The sequence below is a fragment of the Akebia trifoliata genome, chromosome 2, assembly GCF_017979445.1.
Source record: "Akebia trifoliata isolate Shusen 1 chromosome 2, ASM1797944v1, whole genome shotgun sequence".
Lineage (NCBI taxonomy): Eukaryota > Viridiplantae > Streptophyta > Magnoliopsida > Ranunculales > Lardizabalaceae > Akebia > Akebia trifoliata.
In genome coordinates, this window is record NC_141376.1 from 1,012,071 (window position 1) to 1,033,306 (window position 21,236).

Consider the following 21,236-nt stretch of genomic DNA (forward strand, 5'->3'; position numbering starts at 1 on the left):
GGATCAAACCCTGCCTTCATACTTAAACCTGTCATTTTTTCTGAAGCCTATGTAATTATTAATTTTCTTTATCATAATATCATATTCTCAAGAATACTGAATACTAGTGGCATTCATTTGTTGCTTTGTCCCCACGATCAGCATTATACCTCTGCAGATACATGTATGAGTGCATTTAAGGCACCCCTTGATCCAAGCACTGCATTAGGGGGGTTTTCTGGGAGCAACTATTCAGAGGTAACATCTGATCCCTGACCGAGATGATTGGAGTGTAATGGATAATTTATAATGATGTTTCCATGACAGGCTTCTGCATTTGTAATAACCTATCCTGTAAACAATAAGATTGATCAAGCAGGCGATGCAAATGGGAAGGCAGTGGCTTGGGAAAAGGCTTTCATTCGTTTGGTGAAGGTCTGTTCATTGGCTTTCTGGTTCTGTTTGATTGCTTCTTTGTGCTGGTCATGTGTATTTGTTTCCTTGCTCTAGTTTACTTTTGTTGTCTTTAATGGAAGATTTACTGTGTAATCGTCTGAATCTCCCTCTCACTTGGTATGCATCTCCTGTAACCATTATACATTGCAGATCTTCCTTCAAGGAGAGGACACTAGTTGTCAAGATACATACTTTAGTTTGTGTGATTCGATTGCACCAGTATCACTGCATATTCCTTTTATATGTTGCATTCTGCATATCTGGATATGGATTACTCTTTCCAATATCTACTTGATTACTTCATTGTACTATTTTTTCCTGGATGATTGCATGCGATGATTTGGATTCCATTTTGTGTGACAGGAAGAGCTACTGCAAATGGTGCAATCAAATAATCTCACACTGTCTTTTTCATCAGAAAGTTCGATACAGGAAGAACTGAAAAGAGAAAGTACTGCAGATGCCATAACCATTTTGGTGAGTTGTCATATAGGTTTTGTTTTTATGTATTAGTTTATCCTCTACTGGAACCACATGGATCGACTCCTTGCAGGAGCAACTTTAGAGGTTATTTCACTATATCGTTAAAATAAAATTCTCAAAACTTGTATAATATCTTCCTGTTTTTACATCATGCGATCTGCCCCGGTGATTTTTTCCTTCCCATATTTTTTCTATGGAGGAATAATAGGAAACATCAGGCATTTACCACGTTCAACCCTGAAAAGGGCTAGAAAAAATAATATTTGTGTGTGTGTTTTTTATGTGTGCACGTGCGTGCGAGCGTGTGTGCTCTTTCCTGGGGTTAATGCATTTCTTGCTGGCATTTCTCTTTGTTATAATACTTAAAGGTGGAACATGGTTTGCTTAGCCAACCACAGTAGTTGGGGTAAAACTCATGATTGTTTCATGACACTGCTTACATTCTGACAAGGGATTTCATTTTAACTGGATATTATTCTTTTCCACTTGAATTCAGATCAGCTATATTGTAATGTTTGCTTACATATCTCTGACTTTGGGAGATGCACCTCATTTATCTTCGTTCTTTATTTCATCAAAGGTATGATTTTATCTGTTGAACTCTTTTTCATTAATTATGCACTTAAATAAATTAATCTTAGTTTCCCATTTTTTGTATTCCTTTATTTGACCTGTCATCTTTACTGCCAAATGGGTACTTTTATAGCACTTTCATATCATTCTTTGATCTTGTGCACTTATTGTTCTGTGTTGATCGCTGGATTATAGGTACTGCTTGGTCTTTCAGGAGTTCTGGTGGTTATGCTCTCTGTACTTGGATCCGTGGGATTTTTCAGTGCCATCGGAGTAAAATCTACATTGATTATAATGGAAGTGATCCCTTTCCTTGTTTTGGCCGTAAGTTGTTTAAATTTATAGGCGTTATCATTATTGATTCTTTCGACCTATGATGACTCTGAGATGTTGAGGTCAGAGATAAATAGCATCTTTTCTATTCATTGGGGCTAAACTACGTATTTAAGTTTATGTTATTTTCTTTTTTTGGGTTTCTTTCTCATTACACAACATATGATAACTTTTTTTGGCATATCATCATCATCGAGTAAATGGAGTTAGTTGAAGGAATCTCGTTCCTTTATTTAATTTTATCTATTCTTGTCCAAGTGCCTTCAGATTTGCTTGTGCTAAATCAATTTTGCTCTCTCTCTCTCTCTCTCTCTCTCTCTCTCTATATATATATATAATATATATATATATATATATATACACACACACACACGCACACACATCATCTAAATCAACTTTCCCTTAGTTTATCATCTATTTGCGATTCTCTTAAATTTTCACAAATCTTTTCATTTATGGTTTTACCTTTCTTATTTACACTTATCCAGGTCAAGTCATCATCGCCATTAATCTTACTTCTTACTGTCATCTTTCAAAATTTTCTTTTAATTTGATTGGAAATCATTGGTCACCTAGGACTCCAGAAGCACACATCTACTTTAATAACCCAACACTAATTCTATGGGCAATACCTATACACTTTCGTTTAATAGATATAAAGATTTTATTAAATACTGGGGATAAAGAGGAGATCGAGAGACACTACCAATTATTACAGCGAAATAAAGCAGCAAAGCACAATTTTATACTCTCTCCTTACGAAACTATTCCCGTCTAAACACTAGGTTTTGATAGAAGATACCCTTAAACTCCGTTAATAGTTTGCACCAAAACAACATAATGCTAATAGCTTCAGGGATTATGATAAAGGATTTTAGAGTCCTTTATGTCGAGGACTTCGTATTTAGATGTGACTATTATTCATGGGTAAATCCCAAGTGATATCTAGGAGCTGATGTTGAAGATTAAAGACAACTTATCAGAAAAAAAAGAAAAAGAAAAAAAGGGAGAGATTAAAGATCTCTGTTCAATCTTTAATTTGGTGCGAGGATATTGTATGTGGTCTGGGATAGTTTTTTTGTAACTTCTCTTTACAGACGCAGCTTGAATGGGAAGCCTCGTGGATAGCATCTCCTCTTGTATGACCCACCTTCCCTTCTTTTTCTTGTTCCCTTTGCACAATCATTTTATTTATCTAAAAAATCTTTGTATTAGTTTGGATAAGATTCTTCAAAACCCTGATTGCTGTCCAATATTCTCATCATGAAAGAATTGCTGATATATCTTTAATGTAGTTGACTAAGTTCTGAAGCGAATCATCAAATAGTAATTAGACTCTGGGCATCATGCGTTATGTGTATCTCTTTCTTCAACTTATAATTGACTATTTATCTTTCTTCTTTTTTTTTTCTTTCTAAATAATTAATGAACTAAATTTTCTATCAGGTTGGAGTTGATAATATGTGTATCCTGGTACATGCTGTCAAACGACAACCATTAGAGTTGCCTTTAGAAGGACGAATAAGTAATGCACTGGTTGAAGTTGGGCCATCTATAACACTAGCTAGTCTTTCTGAAGTTTTAGCATTTGCGGTTGGAAGTTTCATTCCAATGCCAGCTTGCCGTGTATTTTCCATGTTTGCAGGTCAGATATGTTTTTCCTTCCCATTCAATGCTTGTCTTTTAAATTATGTAATTTTCTTTTACTGACTTTGATCTAGATGTTTTTTTCCTTCCCATTCAATGCTTGCCTTTTACATTGTATGATTTCCTTTTACTGACTTTGATCTAGATGCTTTTCTGCAGCATTAGCTGTTCTGTTGGACTTCCTTTTGCAAGTTACTGCATTCGTAGCATTGATTGTTTTTGACTTTTTACGGGCTGAGGACCACAGGATTGACTGCTTCCCGTGCATAAAAATTCCTTTATCTTCAGATGAATCTGATAAAGGTACTTTATTAACTTGATATTGATTGTATGGGTATTTCTGATAATTTTTTTAAACTTCATTGGTAATTTGTTAATACTGGATGGTGTTTTGAACTGCATTTGATTATTTTTAATACTGGGATGAGCTCTGATTGAAGAACATTTCAAGAAAATGTAGGCACTGGTCAGAGAGAACCTGGATTGTTGGCCCGTTATATGAAGGTAATTCTTAATGAAGATAATTTCATTATTTTTTGTGCAGTACACCTCTTTGTTCAATATTGACTTTATTTACTTTTGGCGATTTTTTATGTTAATTTGCTGTAATGAACCTTCCACCGACATACCCTTGCAGCTGAAAGTTTTCTTATAAAATGTTTGTTCTTTTTCTCCTGATTGGAAAGTTCAAACATGTTGATATTATTCAGAGATATATTTGAGCTGTCCTTTCATTTTCTCTTGATTTCTTTTCTGAACAAATTTGTCTCCTTTTTTTACTTTGTAGGAAATTCATGCACCCATTCTTGGGGTTTGGGGAGTTAAAATAGCTGTTATTGCCGTCTTTGTTGGTTGTGCTTTTGCAAGCATTGTAAGTTGTTTGTGATCTATGGATATTTCCTCCAATGTGTTTGTTAAATATTGCCTGTCGTTTTCATTCTTTCTTTGCTTATATGATTGTTCAAGGAAAATTCTATATGTTTTGGAACGTTACAGGCACTTTGTACACGGATTGAACCTGGTTTGGAACAAAAGATTGTTCTTCCCCGAGACTCGTATCTTCAGGTTACTTTTCAATTTTTTCTGATTCCCTCTCTCTTTGGTTCCATATGCTGCTTCATAGCACTGATTGCCATTTACCTCAGGGATATTTCAATAATGTTTCCGAGTATCTCAGAATAGGACCGCCATTATATTTTGTCGTGAAGAACTACAACTATAGGTATGATGTTCAATTTTATCGTACTTGCCTTACTCGTTTATTTTCATATTGGAATTGGTTTAAGTACTATCTTCTTGTTTCGGCATTTTCTATATTTTGTGATATTCATTCTTTGGGTTTGGTTATAATATTGCTATTTGTCTTCTTAATGTTTACTAAAGTTTTTGTCTGGTGCGGTGGTACTTACATCAGTTTTGTCTTCCTACATGCATACAATATCTATTGCTGTTTTCTAATGTTCTTGAAGTTTATCTTATGTGACATTACTTGCTCAAGAACTTTTTTTTAATCGGTGACATTGCAGCCCTCACTAGTGTAAGGGGAATATGCTGTGAGGAAATGAAGAAAAAAGGAGAAACCAAAACAAATTACTCCAGAAACTCTATGCCAATGTACAAGGCTTTCCTTGAAACACCTTTTCCTAAGATAGTCTCATGTATCAACCTGGGTAAAAGACACAATAAAGTTGTTAAAAGTGAATCAAATTTAAGATCTTTTTTGTATAAGATGATCTCCACCAACCCATTTTTGTCCGATGCCCAATGACAACATTACCATAATCTCCCCCTCTAAAAATATGTCTGAGTTCAAGCCTTAAAATGTTTCAAGACTTTCGAGAAGGGTAAGCATTTCAGCATGGTTTGATGTGCATTCCCCCACAGAATCCAAGTAAACATGAGTGTCTATCTTTGTCTAAGCAAAAGCTTTCAGTCCTTGAAAGACTCGGACTACCAAGCAAGCACCGGTTAAAGTTTAACTTAACTTCTGTTCTCCATGCCAAGTGAAAGAGTTCTCAGGAGTTAGGCTAAGGCCTCCTCTTGTTCCCATTGGTCCTCAACTGTAGGTTCACATGAGGAGATATATTTGGAGGCAATTGACAACTATGAGAATTGCAGCGGTAAATGTAAAAGTGAAGGAGGTACCACAATTATGATTATCCTTGTGGCATGCTTATCAGCTTAATTGAGTTCAAATTTAATCCACCAGAAACTGTTTCACCATGTTGGCGATTTCGCGGCACGTCTAACATATGTTACTTACATGGAAAAGTAGTCATAATACAAATATCCCATTGAGTAAATGGAATATGTGGCAAGAATAATGAAGAACGCTTTTGTGGAACACAAATGCAAAAGAAGCTTTGTGAAGCATTGATATTGTTTAATACTATCTATAACCTTTTTGACTCTATTTTTTTGGAAAGTAGCCTTTTTAACTCTTTACTATGTAGATTAAATATTATTGTCAATCTCTCCATTTTTTTGTTGCTGTTTCTTTTTAATGTAAACTTGACACAGTTGTTTAACTGTAGTTTTGTGGTGGTGTGTGTGTATTGATTTCCATCTACTTTTTTCTCAGCTCAGAATCAAGACAGACAAACCAGCTATGCTCTATCAGCAAATGTGAATCAAATTCTCTTTTAAATGAGGTAAAATCATGGATATCAATGCATCTTTTCTTCTAAAAATTACACGTTTTACACTAAAGTTTATTGTGTTTTTTCTTTCTTTTCCAGATATCAAGAGCATCCTTGATACCAGAATCAAGCTACATAGCTAAGCCAGCGGCTTCATGGCTTGATGACTTTCTTGTATGGATGTCTCCAGAAGCTTTTGGTTGTTGTCGAAAGTTTACAAATGGGAGTTATTGCCCCCCTGATGATCAGGTCCAGGATACGACTCTTTCTGTGAATACCTCTAATTGGAAACACACCCTATTTTTTGTGAGCCCATGCTTATATATTTTTCCAACCAAATAAACTACTAGATCGAGCATAAACTGATCCCATTACGTGTAAAGAGGGGAAAGCTTGAATTGTCCCATTTTCCATCCTGTCGAAATAATTGCCAATGGAAATTCCACAAGAAAATTCTGGTCCATACTTTCTTCCATTAGTTTGCATATTACTATTCTGGACTGTTGTAATGTTATTTAGAAATTCATTACTGGGACACAACTATATTAGGTAGAAAAGTTTGATCTGGCTTTGTTGGTATTGTGATTAAGGAGAGATGTGTTCTTGAGCTATCCAAATTATTATATGTTACACAAATTTAGAAGTTGAAAAAAATATAAAATACTGAACACTATTGAAAATAAAATAAATAAATTTTGAAAAGCTTTTCTTTGCTGATTTCATACTTGCATCCTTTTGCTGATAAAAAAGAAAAGAAAAGAAAAGAAAAAGAGAAGGAAACGTGGAAAGATGTATGAAGGTGATTTAGTTTCTATGTTGAATTGCATTGATTATTGATTTTTGATTGAACAGTAGTTTCAGTTTTCTAATCATCTTTCAAATCAATCATTAGTTTTTGTTTATCACGTTATTCAACTCTTGCCTATTGTTCAATGGATGTTAAACCATTAAATTTTCTCAAAAAAAAAATATTTACTTCTGCAGCCTCCTTGCTGTTCACCTGATGACAGTTCTTGTGGACTAGGTGGAGTATGCACAGATTGTACCACGGTAATTCCTTAGAAAATTTGAGAGCATCTGTTGGGTGGTTTCTTCTGTAAGAATCTTTTGGGTTCCTATTGTGTAAATAGTGCCCCAGGATATTTTCTAAAGAATCTAAGTTTTAAAGAACAGGCTTTAAAAACTAATGATTTGGGGTGTTTTCAGTGCTTCCTTCACTCAGATTTGCACAATGATCGCCCATCAACAGCACAATTTAGGGAGAAACTTCCATGGTTCCTCAGTGCACTACCATCTGCTGACTGTGCAAAGGGTGGTCATGGGGCTTACACTAGCAGTGTGGAGCTGAATGGTCTGTATGGTGTTTCTTTGTTCTGTTATAGAAAACAAGAAAGTTCTAATGTGACTCATATATACATATCTATGTACGTACTAGCTTCATTTAGATTTGTACTTGACTGCTTATATCCAATTGTCAGGTTATGAGAACGGTATCATTCAAGCATCAGAGTTTCGTACATATCATACACCACTTAACAAACAAGTATGATTCCATATTTAGATAATTGAAGAAATTTGTGTTTTATCAAAATGATTCACTGAGTCTGAACTTTATTTGATCATTTTACAGAGTGACTTTGTAAATTCAATGCGAGCTGCAAGGGAGTTCAGTTCAAAGGTTTCTGATTCATTGAAGGTATTTTTTTTAAAGCTTCAATTGTCTTCTTGGTATATTATGCATTTTAGGGTTTGTAGAAAAATGAAAGCAAATGGATCTGTTCTATAGCCCCATTAATATAATATCATTACAGAAAGATTGCATAAATGCTCCCAGAGGCCTGCTAAAAATAAAGATCATATGTAACATATCTCACAAATACAAATGAAACCCCGTTACATCCTATCGAGCTCTCCCTTTAATTACATTCTTCAACACTCCCCTCTTACTGACATGGATCATGAGTCTGATGAAATCCATAGCCACAAATGTTGAATTGTCGTAAAATAGTGTTTTTGCCTGGAAAACTACTTTGATCATGCCTTGTCTTTGTGTCACCAATGAGAAATATGGTAGAAATTATAGATTTGGGTGAACTTAAACTAATATGAGAAATCAATATAGGCCGGATTGAAATTTGATAATAGAAATCGATTTAGGCTGAACTGAAATCTGGCAAAATCAATCAGTTTAGTTTGGACTGAATCTGGACAAGAAAACAATTTATAATCGTCTGGAACCCGATAAGAAAAGTAAATTTAGAAAGATTTGGAACTTGGGCCACCCGCACGACAGTCAATAGTCAACAGCTTCCACTGAAATTCCTAGTCTCTATGTTTAGAAAGATTTGGAACTTGGACCACCCACATGGCATTATCTGTAAAGTAACTGTGGAACCTGACAAAGTGATGATCTGTGGAAGCCAAATATTTCTAGAAGGTAATCACCGTAAGCCTGATTAGGATTTACCACAAATTCCATGAAAACCACCACCAGCTTGTGTGCACCCATGGGAAAAAATAATTATATAAGCTTGTGAGTTGTGATTAACCTAGTAAACATTAGATTGAAAAATTCTTGCGGACTTTGAACATTAACAAAAGGATCCTGCGTCTTCCTAACAGAAACGATTAATCTCATATCGAGTGAAGATCAATTCACGTAGTTATAGAACTACACTGATAGTTTTTCTATATTAAAGAAGTCCTTCCTTTGACGAAGTAATATCCTTTGCAACCTTCTGAATCTAGACAGACTAGAACAGGAAAGACCTGCCTTTACCTTATTCACGATTACTATTTTGAGCTTTTGGAATTTATATAAAATCGCTGGAGAATCATAGATTGACTGACATTCCTTATCCATGTCCTGAATACTTGGGCTAGAGCATTGCTGATTTACCTGTCTGTTACTTCTGTTTAAATCTTTTGGCGGAAGGAAATCCTGTCTTTGTTTGCCTTAGTCCTTGTATATTTGTTGCTCTAACCTTACCTTTATGATGCAGATTGATATCTATCCGTATGCAATGTTTTATATATTTTTCGAGCAGTACCTAGATATATGGAGGACAGCGTTGATCAACCTTGCTATAGCTCTTGGTTAGCATTTTTACATCTCTGATAATCTAATTACTCTAGCAAGTCCATACTCTTGTGAAATTTCCGCCCAAATAAAGCCTTTTATCTATCTCTATGGACCACATGCCAATGTGGCGCCCAGGACCACCATCAGGCGCCACATTTATGTAGAGCATGCAATTTTATGAACTTCCAAAAAAACAAAATTGAAAAAGAGATTTTTTTCACCGTTGGATTTAAATTTCAAATCTGGGAGTTCAGTGGCCGTCCATTTTCAAACTCAAGATCTAGCCCCAAACAATGTTTTTTTTTCAAACCTAATTGAGACCACAAATCAAGAGGGATGGGGGTGTCGTTTGAACCAACGTGGCAGTCCACATGGCTCAAATGTGTCCCTTGGTCCATGCTCTATATGGTACCTCAGTCCATGCAACCTTTTCCCATATATATAGGCACACAGACACACTAAAAATGGCCTATCTACATAGATATGTTAATAGTAGTTGACAAGATTTAAGAATTCCTTCATCCAGTTTAAACCTTAAATCTGCCTAACTACTAGAATTACAAGGCACAGGTGAAAGAACTGTGGAGCCTGATAAATTGAATCTTATATACTGCCCTACCTTATTTCTTAAGGAACTTTTGATATGCTTAGCTTGGCTCAGGAATATATCCTCTTTCTGTAGATCTTGTGCACTTTGAACTTACCAATTCTTTGACACTTATCATCCTCTAAAGCATAATGGTTCACAAATGCTTGAACATGAATGACAAATACACAGTTGCAACTCTCACTACAACAGGCCTAAAATTGTCCAATTCCCACTCTAGACAGTTGTGTATGAAATTTATCATTCTTCTTACTTTGCATACCTCTTGTTCTCTTGTAATAACTTTGCAAAGTATCAGGCATCAACCTCACTAGATGCACAACAAGCTTAAAAGTTAAAATACTCCTGCTGTCTAGTTTGTTACCATGCACCCAGCTTATGAAATTGTATAGTTCATTTCTAATATAAAAATTTTCAGTTGTTTTCAAGCTTTGATTTATTAATATTAAATGTTTTTATCAAAAAACAAAATATTAAATGTCTGGGTCTCAGTGTTATTACTGCATTTTATGTTTGTTTGACTATTAGTTTTGATGCTCACATCTATTGAGTGACAAATACCTACCGACAAACTCTTATGTTCCTTTCATTACTGTATTTCCGGACAAGTTCCTGGGTGACTAGCCTAATGATTAGTGACGATAGCGGGGATGACCTTGATACGGAGCTGTTAACTATGACGAATGCGCTAACCTTGTATATGTATATGACGCCGAAAGTAGACCAATTTGATATCTCCCTTCAATTCGAATTAGCATTAAGATACGAAGGCTTCTTATTCCACAACAACGAAAGCACTTTTTCACTCTTTCATATACTAGGGGATTTCACTTGGAAAAGAAAATGTTCCATACTAATGGATTCGGGTCCATAACCATGGGTTCCAATGCACGAGATCTTGTAGCACTTACCAATGAGGCCCTATCAATTAGTATTACACAGAAGAAATCCATTATAGACACTAATACAATTAGATCCGCTCTTCATAGACAAACTTGGGATTTGCGATCCCAGGTAAGATCGGTTCAGGATCATGTTACTAATTTGATTTACCATTTGACTATCTACTCTAACTCAAGACTCGGTCAGTAAACACTAATACTGGAAAGGAATCACGAAGTCTTGATGGCCTAGCCCTTATAATCCTCCCTTGGATCCTAGGCGCAAGGATTGACAGTCCTTTTTAGGAACCTCCTGTTTCTCATACATAATATAGTAATTTATCACTTTTTTTTTTTTTACTCTTTTTTTGTTACTCTCTTCTTTAAGTTATATTTTAGTGCTTATCGCATGTCAAGGAAGCTAAAGACTTGATTGCATTTAATTTTGATTTCTTTTTAAGGATGTGTAAATCATATTATATCTGTATTCTGCTTCACCTTTGAGCACTTAGAGAATCTTTCTATGTTTTGTGATTCAACAGGTGCTGTATTTATTGTATGCCTGGTTATCACATGCAGGTTTATATTCTCTTTCGTTCCCTTGAATTAATATTGTAGCCTCATGTTTCTCTGATTATTTGAAGAAAATAAACATGGCACAAAATTTGTGTCCAAGTATTGCTGATTCGATTTGTTGTGCTTTACAGTGTATGGAGCTCAGCTATCATTTTACTTGTCTTGACAATGATTGTTGTAGATCTCATGGTAGGCCTTCTTTATTGATGACCATGTTTCTATTTTTCTTTTATTTATTGTTCGGAAACATTAGTGATGCACCCCAGTTTAAACCATGGATATCGATGTTACTATTTTTAAGATAACAACAAATATCAAGCATACATCTCTACTCTTGGGAATAATTATTCGTTTCTCTATCTAGATCAGAGCAAACATATGTGTTTATCCTTCTATTGAAGCAGCATTTTCTTTGTGCTGTATGATTGGACAAATCACCATGTAAGGATTTTGATCCTATTTATTTGGCAAGACATTGGGAATTCAAGGACTTGCGTTTCAAGATACAACATTCCTATGAGTCCAGAAATTATTGTTGTCTTAACTTCTAATTACACTCATCCCACATTCTTTGCATAGTTCCCTCTTCTTAGTGTCGTCAATCATCATCAAATGAGCTTACTGGTGATGGCCTTCATTACACATGAACAAACCATCTCAATCAACTTAGGTTCCCTTGGCTGCACTTCGTCCTAGTCTTGCCACTCATCCATCTGACATCTTCATCTCAGTTACGGTCATTCTAGGTATATGTTTCTTAATTGCCCAAAATTATGCTCTATAAAAGCAGGCCCAGCCACATTAAGCCTGATCTTGTGTGTCAGTGGATAATCTAGAATAAACTTTATAATCAACAATCATGACTGATATTTGAACTAGGATTTATGGTCCCTTTCCCATCATAACTATTCCTGTACTGCACAATGTTAGGAAAAAGAGAAATTCTCTTCTCAAAAATGTCCCAGGGGTTCTTCCTGCATTAAGTTTCTATGGTGGTGCTCAGTCATATTTAATTTCTAATCCTTATATTTAAAAAAAAGAAAAAAAAAATTGGCCTTCTTCACACAAGTTCTTCCTTTGACTGACAAGAAGGACATCTGTGCAGGGTGTAATGGCAATTCTAAATATTCAACTCAATGCCATCTCTGTTGTAAACCTTGTAATGGCAATAGGGATTGCAGTTGAGTTTTGCGTGCACCTGACACATGCTTTCTCGGTGAGTATGATCTCATTTTCTGTTTCCTTTCCAGACTTCATCTTTATTTATCGTGGTGTCTGATTAAATATATTGTTGAGATGTGCAAACACCCACTTGTTTGGGAATTGAAGCACCCATGATTTGTGCCAAGTTCCAACTATTTTTTGTTGCTTTTACACAGGTAAGCAGTGGGGATAGAGGGCAACGAGCAAAGGAAGCTCTGAGTACTATGGGAGCTTCTGTCTTCAGGTTAACTGCCATTACTATATTGTGAGTTTCTGTCAAATTGTTTAACAGCTTGACAACAAACTTTCATCTATTCATATATTTTTTGCAGTGGAATCACTCTTACAAAGCTTGTTGGAGTGATTGTCCTTCGCTTTTCAAAATCTGAAGTTTTTGTGGTATATGATTTTTCTACTCTCAAACTTTCAGTTCCCTGGGGTGTGATAGGCTTCAATTTTCTAAATTCCAACCATTCTATGTTTTGCAGGTTTATTACTTCCAAATGTACCTGGCATTGGTTCTTATCGGATTTTTGCATGGACTTGTGTTTTTGCCTGTAAGTTTATTGAACTACCATTCTATCTGTTGCGCATTTTATTATTTCTAGTCCCTTTGGGAATCTGTCCCATCCACCAAAGGAATCAGAATGGCCATAATACATGTCGGACAGAGATGTGGAACGGTGGTAATCCTAATTCATTGTCTCAACTAGGAAATCCTGAATATATCATCTCCTAAAATGACTGATTGTAACTATCCAATCTATATATCGTTCTTTTTGCCATTAAAAGATGGGAAGTTTTCCAGGGAAAAATGATCGCGAGGGGGTAATGTAGGATTCTAATGAAAATGTTGTCGATAAATTTAATTTCAAGGGATAATGTGCCCAAGAAAGTGGTTTTCCTCCTGCAAATTGCATTCCCATGCATGCAGACCCTAGGTGGATTAAAATCGTGGTAATCACGATCAGATGTAGAATTCCTCCTCGCATTTTACACAATTTTCCTGATCTGACTTATGATTAGAAATGTGGGTCCATACACCATACCCTTTTCTTTTTTAAACATGAGGCACTCACGTTTTTGCAGGTGATATTGAGCATATGTGGTCCGCCTTCGAGATGCATACTCATTGAGAAAAAAAATGAACAAATATCAGCTTCTTCGGATGAACTTTAGCTGATTAGTATTGTATATTGGAAAGCCATGTTTTATCAGGATGAAAATGTGCAGTTATGTATGATCAAATAACACCGTTGAAATTACTTTCATCTTCTAATTAAATTATATATATAGTAGTCTCAAGCATGCACTTCTTACAGTTTTGGTTTATTTTCTGCCTCGAAGAACTGACAAGCAACCCAAACCAAGACTGAAAAGGGATGAACTTTTCATCGGGGGATCATCTTGAATGCCCACCAAAATCTATAGTAATCAAATGGTCTTAACCAATGTTTAAGATAATATTGTGGTTGATATAGTGGTGTCAGGTGCCGTGAACATAATTAATGTTGTAGTAGTACCTGGTGGTTATTTCAGTTAGTGATGTTGGTGGGGTGGGGCTCACTACAGGTAATGCTAAAAGCAGATGTTGGTCCTAAAATATGGTTCCATATGGTTTTAGGGTTCACAGTTCAGAGATTACGATCTAAAATGCTCTCTTTGGCCTACCAATCCTATGAGCGTTTGGATTTATTTCACAATTGATTCATATTATACTTCACGTCTGGGCAATCAAGAAATACCTTAATAAGTTGAATGTGGTAAAGAAATTGTTTTGTAAGATGGATAAATGTTGAAGTCTTAAGAAATATTAAATTAGAAATAAATGCATCCATGAAAATGTAGTAACCTAAATAGTTGATAAACTAAAGATAAATCAATTGAGATCATTTTATCTAGTATAAAGGTCGTAACAATCCTACTTGAAAACACGTGTACTAAAACGGCAAGAGGATGTAAGCTTTAAGGTTATGAGTACCGATGTGAACACTTGAATTAACACGACATTCAAATATAATTGAATGGAGGAAACGGGATAGAAAAACACTTTCCTTGGTAAGATTTTAAGTCTTACAAAGGGTCATTTTCCTAAAATGAATTATCATATTGGCATTCCAACACAACTCTCTAGATTTAATGGAAAAACTCAGGATCCAAAAAGAGGAAAAAAAAAAAAAAAGAGAGGCTTCTGTGGCATCCGATCATGTTTTCGAATGCCCCAAAGTGAGGTCAACCACCCCTAGTAAAAGTTGAAATCTTACTAGTTAGTAAGGCTAGTCGGACTCAATGTGATATGCTCAATAGATCCCATTTTCTTTTTTCCTTTGGGAATAAGGCTTTGATGACAATGATTTAAAGCTAATCTTGCCAGGGAATTTCAGAGGGAAAAATACAACATCATCACTTGCATGCCGGAACGCTTGTTCTTCATCTATACTGAGGATTTTTAGAGACTTTCTATAAGAACATTCACGATTTCAACTCATCTTACATAAAATTTCAGACCAAAAGATAACCAATGGCTTATTCTTCAGTTTCTAAGGTAGAAACCCAAAATACATTCAGCATCATACAGTATGGGTTTTAAGGACCACAACACATATTTGGAATTCCAAATATCCTCTGGTAGCAAATTATCAACTCAAGAAGTCCTTCATCGGCAAACTGTTAATCTATGGTATCAAATCCAAATCCAATAGTGGTCGTGCCAGAGAGAACACGAACCTGTTTCTAGTGTTCTTCACGACACCATCCAAGATCTTGAATAATTGATTATATACTTAAGAAGATAAAGAAGAAACCTGTGTGGGAAAGAGGTTTTTCATGTTTACCTCAGAATTTAACTTCAGAACCTCAACAAGAAGATCGGCATGGCTGCAACTCTAGGAAAGCTTCAATTGGAACCGACACCTTGTATCTATTTCACAGAACCCACTTTCTGTCAATCTTCTATAGAGCCAAGCGGCATTTGATTTCAGGTTTTCTGCCTTCCGATGATTCTATAGATTTATTATATTGAAACCTGAACTTGGCCAAGAAATGTACATTTTTTACTAAAACACCATGTAAACTCATTAAAAAGAGTTACTTGGTGGTTCCATAATGGTCAAGATGGACAACTGCTACCAAATGATCTTCCCAGTTTCGGATGAGAAACTTGGTGGATGGAAAGTTTAATTGTGTGGGTCCTCAGTGATTTGTATACGTCAATACATTCCTCCAGATCAGCATCACATGTTAACAGGACCCACTCAGAATCATCATCCAAGTATTTGAGATCAATTCTGCTCATATCATCTATGTGAAACCGCTTTGCAATCTCTTGTTGTAGATCTACAAAGCCCCAGTCAAGCTGCATACTGAACCTTACTTTCTCTTCACCATATGTGGCTTTCACTCGAAGAGCACCCTTGTCACGAGACACATAACTACTACTCTTAGGCAAGGGAGGTAGACTCTCAAGACTCGGATGTTCGTTGAGGAATTTGTGGCTTTGAGATCTTGCCAGAAGCCTTGGTTCCTCTTGAAATGAGGTGAGCAACTCCGCATCACTACGTGCTCTCTTTAGTACACCAGGATTTTCCAACATCGAAGCATCTTCATTACATGCCAAATTGGCAATGTGAGGATGTTTCTGTATCCCACTTGAACAACAGAGGCTTGAACTGGAACTCGGGCTGCTTGAAGACGAGGGTGATTTCAAAACAACAGTTTGAGGACTGTACACGTCCTCAGGTTTTGTGTTTAACGACTTCAGATGATCGTTCCACTTCATAGTAGAAAATGGGCTGCTTCCAGGTAAATTTGGAGAGGTCAATTCTGGGAAGTTGGCATAGAAAGAACCAATTTGGAAAGAGCCCTCAGCGCCCTGGACTGAGTCGATAACAACCTGGAGTTTCCTTAAAGAATGGCCCACTTTCTTGATCTTTCGAGAAGGCCATCGTGTTATTCCATGCTGTCTACATATCCTTTTCAGAGTAGTGGGGCACACTGCAAATAGAAATAACCATGTAAGCAACTTGATGATAGATGGTCTACATAGCAATCATTGTGGAAGGAGCATATTATTAACATACATATACATATATATATGCTTAATGTTCGATCAACATAGCAATAATATCGTTATAAATGCTGGAATTCTACTGTAGAGACCACGCAGAGATTATAGGGGTCTTTATTAGCAACAATAACTCTTAAAATGCCACTTTCGTTTCAGGGATATACGATGGTCTTCCTGCCAAAAGAGCACATTTGCACGTCTTTCTGTGTGTGTTTAAGCATATCCGCCACAAAATTTGGTTGACACTTATAGTGGCATAATTATTAGAATAGGTCACCATTACAACCAAACACCCCCTAATGGATTTTTTTTTTTTGGGTAATCAGAATTCTGAAAGAACTAAAACATAATGGTTGGTTCAATAAATTTGAATGATACTATGGGCATTAAGTTGGACAGTACGGCATCCTCCTCAGCCCTGAATTTGTCATCTTCATACTGAATCTTCACACAATAGACAGAGGACATCACAGAAAAAAGGGGGCAGATAATATCCTAGAATAGATGCCAAACTAAGAATAGATAGAAAAGATAATATGCACTAAAGTATATTGTACAAATGGCCTATTAACACCCTTATCGGGGAAGTTGAAATTTTGGCTAACCTCTTGGACGGGCCTTACTACAAAAGCCAATTCTTCCAATTTAACATCATTTCACTTGCTAACTTGTTTTCCATTCATTCAAGGGCTTGCCTTGGCTAAAATTAAATTCAGAATATTAGATTATAATTATAAAGGGTGTCACCAACAGCCAATTCATTCAAAGATTCAGCAAGGATAAAAAAACAGAACATGTATAAAGAGAGGGTTACCACTTACCACCAATACTCTTTGCCGCATCTTTTAGGCTCCCAGAAAAGTATTGCCGAAGAACTTGCAGGCTGATAGTCTTCTCCGTCTTGGTACGCCTCTTCTCCACTGTTTTAGCCCCACTAGAGAAGCTACGGTCACGAAAAGAAGAATCCCCACCACATTCAACGTTATCTTTGGGACGAGAATCTTGGTGATGCTGCTTAGGGGGGAATGTTGGCTCCTGCTGTAATAATACTACATCAGGATGATCCCAATGTGTAGTTACTCTGAAACCTTCTGCTGCCTCGTTACAGACACTTTTACCCTTCCGTTGAGCTTCCACCATATCTGCAATCCATGATGATTCTTCCTTAAAAGATCCATTTGAAGGAACAGACCCTAACATCAGACTTTCTTCTCTATTGGGTCCCTCCTCTGGAGAAACTAAAACTTCACCAATCCGCAAAGAAGTTTCTTCCTCTAGTTCCTTATCTGTGATAACCCGTAAGATTTTGCAAACCTGTTGAAAAATGATGGACAACGAATTGAGCATCATCGTCTGTTCTTCAATGTCTCGGCAATCCACGGGTAAGAAGAACTCTAAGACATAGTCGGATACTTCAGCATAGATACTCCGCAAACGGATTGCTACAGAAGCACACAACCCAAACATTCTTGCATAGTGTAAGAGAGGATAATCCTTCTTGCTTAAGGCAGTTATGTCTGTTGAGAAGCATGGCTGGTTTGTCATGAATGCTCTTCCGGCAACGCCTTGGCCTCTAAAGAGGTGGTGCTCAGAACAAGCTTTGTGAAAGCCCAGCATATGAGGATCGGCAACATAACAAGCAGAATCCATAGTGGAAACACAATAAGCGTAATTCTCGTCAGAGTGTCGGCATCCCTCCTTGCCTTGTTGGATGCATGGAACCCATGTTTGAGCTAAGGGCAACCTATGTGTTTCACAGACGGATCTTAGGACCTCTAAAATCTCTTGTAGTGCAGCTTGATAGGATTCGTTACAGGCCTGGTCGAAAAGAATCCTACCCATGATTTTAAGAAGAAAATTTTGATATTTTAGATAACTAAATTTTGATTTGGTAGGATAATAGTTTGTTTACCTTTACATAAGGAGTGCTTGAAACTTCAGAACTTCTAAGATCAACAGCCTACAAGAAAATAAGTTTCTTTGGGTCAGAATAAGAGGATGAAATTATCATTCTGATTTCATAGTTGGGTGAAGAGAAGTGTATTACGAGAAAATATGAAAAAGGGGCAACACCCATTTGTATATTTTTTTGTAGTGAACATTGTTTCTAATAAAGAAAAAAAGTAAAGCGAAGCTAACGACAACCTTATGCCGGAAAAAAAAAAAACATAATTATGGAAGAAATAGGAGACAAACCTCAAGTGCCTTGCAAACATTTTCAAGTTCGAGATGATAATTGATCTTCGGAGTAGTCATCACAACCTCCAAAACACCCAAGCAAGACCGAGTATCTCGTTCAAAGATGGGAAGCGCAAGGGTCCCACGAACATTATACCGTTGAGCATCATTCACCCGTGGGTACTCGTCACTGCTGAAAAATTGTACGTTGGGAGTCCATTCTGGTACCTTCTCCAAGTAAACTCGACCGGGCAACCCAAATGGCTCGTGAGAATCCTCATCAGCCGGGAACTGGTATTTGATAGAGGCATTTCGGTAATTTGTGAGCTGATGACAGTTATCATCAAGCGAGTAGGGTTGGTCATTAGTAATAAGAACAAGCTTGTCTCCCTTCTGTACAGGTACCCATATCTGAATAAGTACATCTCCATTTTTTATGGTATCTCTTATATATTTAAGTGCTTGGATCAGCCTCTCTCTCACAGAAGGACCCGGATTTTCCATCGGTCCAATCCACCATCTTTTGCTCAGCTCCGAGCTTCTTCTGGCTGCATAATACTCCGCAATTTTATCCATGTTACTGTTTAGAGATTGAGTTTCGGTGGAGTTTTCTGCTTGGGGTTCAACATAAGGATGTTTGGGTATAATTGATGTCTCTATGCTGTTTTCGGGAGGGTTTGGATTCGAATGACCATTGTTAATGTCTGATGATGGCAAATAATGTGATGAATTGAAGAAAGCAGTGGAAGTTGAAGGACTCGGCTGCAAGAAATCTGATCCGTGCATGGTCTCGAGCCAACATCCTCCAAACAAGAGTTCATCCATGAGTTCGAAATCATCGGTAGTGGTGTCGGGGAGGGTCCCCAACATAGTATCTGGTGGAAAAACACCATCATCCATGATGGGTTTTTCTTAGAATCTCATTACAGTTTCAGGACCCAGAACACAAAAGATTGTAAAAGATGAAAAACAAAAAGAGGAACTTTTCAGATTGATTCCTTTCTCCAGTCTTCAAAAATCCAATCTGTCTGAGTCGGAGAAACATCGTCAACAAAAATATTTAGAGGAACTGCAATCACAGAATCATTTCAGAGGAAAAAAATCTAGCGTAGCCCCGGAGAGAATTGAAAAACAAATATTCAATTAAAATAAAGAAATAAAAGCTCTTAGCAGATTCTATGAAGATTGGGTCTCTTTTTTTTTTGTATTTGAAAACCTAAATCAGACACAGTTGCATAAATCAACAAACAAACACTCAGATTAATAAAGAAACAAAACTCATTCTGAAGCCCCAAAATTCATCAGAGTTGTAGTGAAATCTCAGGATCTAAACCACAACACAAAAAGCCTACTTTCAGAAGATTCTTCACAGATGATTATTTTTCTCCCAAGTTCAAGTTTTTATTGCATTAACAGAACAAGCAAAAAAAGAGAACTTTTAACAACAATTTAAAAGAACGGAGAAAATATAAAAAATAATCCAGACCCACTTCAACAAAACCGAAACCCATCAAAATTTCAGAAAACAAATAACTGAGACTGAGAGAGAAGAAATAGCTCACCTTGTGAAAGAATCTCAAATGGGTATCTCCTGAATTCTCAAATACCCAACATCTGTCTGAGTCTCTCTCTCTCTCTCTCTCTCAGATACAAGATGCAGAGCAACCAATTTTAAAAACCCCTCCACAAGAATAATAAGCTCTCTCTCACTCTCATGGTTATTATCACCCTCTTGTAAATTTCAGGGCTACAACAAGCACATAACCTCTTTGGGATATACAACCCTTTTCTATAGATTAGTCCTCCACATCTCTACTTGATGGATGGACAAATAAAGTCAACTAATTAGATCTTTTGATATGTATGATCATGGAATCGTTGATGTCGTGTGTGTTGCCTGTTAAAGATTCTATAATAATCGTTAACCCACACAACACCACATTCAGTATTTGTTTTTTTCTTGCCTTCTTATTCTTATGCTTATATTGCTAAAAAAGGAGACTGATTTTACTCGTGGGGTAGGATAAGAGATTCTCCATCTCACCACCCTTATTACTGTCTTATTCTTTGACAGATTCCTCTACAACCCCCCATGTAATCTATCTATCTAACACACACAATTAAAGAAGTCAGATTCGGCGGGAAAATTTTATTTTTATTTTTTATAATTTGGTGGATAAAAAATTCCTCGACTTTGATCTTCCAATTCCTTTGCTTTGATCTTCCGTGAGAGACTAAAACACTAAATAATCAAAATTCTCATAATTTTTAAATTATTGATAAAACTCTGATTTTTTTTTTTTAAACAATTGTCTTATTCAGTCTCTTTTTTCGTCTGTGTTCACACAACTTGATGACATATTTTCTTAAATAAAAAAATAAAAAAACTTGAGAGTGACTATTGACACCCCAACTTTTATTTATTGCATCACAATTTATGCAAAGAGAAATTTATCAGGCAAACATAGGCATTTTTTATTACAAAAACTCCTTTGGAGTTTTGACAATTCCAATGAAACCTTACTTTATGAAG

At 36.3% G+C, this 21,236-nt stretch overlaps 2 protein-coding genes across 5 annotated transcripts in view; one reads left to right on the plus strand and one right to left on the minus strand.

Annotated features, from left to right (window-relative positions):
• The window catches only part of LOC147408573 (uncharacterized), a 30,140-nt gene extending 16,373 nt beyond the window's left edge, over window positions 1-13,767 (plus strand). Inside the window, exons 15-39 of one of the 2 annotated variants that reach the window (XM_086419709.1) lie at window positions 142-237; window positions 307-414; window positions 799-912; window positions 1,415-1,498; window positions 1,687-1,815; window positions 3,271-3,469; window positions 3,631-3,774; window positions 3,923-3,975; window positions 4,259-4,342; window positions 4,468-4,536; window positions 4,617-4,693; window positions 6,053-6,122; window positions 6,210-6,359; window positions 7,095-7,160; window positions 7,317-7,461; window positions 7,589-7,653; window positions 7,741-7,806; window positions 9,113-9,206; window positions 11,223-11,259; window positions 11,388-11,445; window positions 12,362-12,472; window positions 12,636-12,703; window positions 12,792-12,858; window positions 12,948-13,016; window positions 13,549-13,767. In XM_086419709.1, coding sequence (XP_086275835.1) covers window positions 142-237; window positions 307-414; window positions 799-912; window positions 1,415-1,498; window positions 1,687-1,815; window positions 3,271-3,469; window positions 3,631-3,774; window positions 3,923-3,975; window positions 4,259-4,342; window positions 4,468-4,536; window positions 4,617-4,693; window positions 6,053-6,122; window positions 6,210-6,359; window positions 7,095-7,160; window positions 7,317-7,461; window positions 7,589-7,653; window positions 7,741-7,806; window positions 9,113-9,206; window positions 11,223-11,259; window positions 11,388-11,445; window positions 12,362-12,472; window positions 12,636-12,703; window positions 12,792-12,858; window positions 12,948-13,016; window positions 13,549-13,638 — 2,313 coding nt within the window. In that variant the 3' untranslated portion in view covers window positions 13,639-13,767. The remainder of the gene's footprint in view (window positions 1-141; window positions 238-306; window positions 415-798; window positions 913-1,414; window positions 1,499-1,686; window positions 1,816-3,270; window positions 3,470-3,630; window positions 3,775-3,922; window positions 3,976-4,258; window positions 4,343-4,467; window positions 4,537-4,616; window positions 4,694-6,052; window positions 6,123-6,209; window positions 6,360-7,094; window positions 7,161-7,316; window positions 7,462-7,588; window positions 7,654-7,740; window positions 7,807-9,112; window positions 9,207-11,222; window positions 11,260-11,387; window positions 11,446-12,361; window positions 12,473-12,635; window positions 12,704-12,791; window positions 12,859-12,947; window positions 13,017-13,548) is intronic. The other variant, XM_086419713.1, reaches the window with a different exon arrangement.
• A 989-nt stretch (window positions 13,768-14,756) lies between these two features.
• On the minus strand, window positions 14,757-20,796 carry LOC147408574 (protein NLP4-like). Of its 3 annotated transcripts, none has more exons than XM_086419720.1 (5): window positions 20,266-20,796; window positions 18,722-19,727; window positions 18,438-18,485; window positions 17,347-18,343; window positions 14,757-16,452 (listed from the first exon to the last, which is right to left on the minus strand). In XM_086419720.1, the coding sequence occupies exons 2-5, from the start codon at window positions 19,601-19,603 to the stop codon at window positions 15,569-15,571; spliced, it is 2,811 nt and encodes a 936-aa protein (XP_086275846.1). In that variant the 5' UTR covers window positions 19,604-19,727; window positions 20,266-20,796; the 3' UTR covers window positions 14,757-15,568. The 3 variants fall into 3 exon arrangements, with proteins under 3 accessions (XP_086275846.1, XP_086275845.1, XP_086275843.1); XM_086419719.1 differs by having other exon boundaries at window positions 18,722-19,731; XM_086419717.1 differs by having other exon boundaries at window positions 18,722-19,772.
• Between the last annotated feature and the right edge of the window lie 440 nt (window positions 20,797-21,236).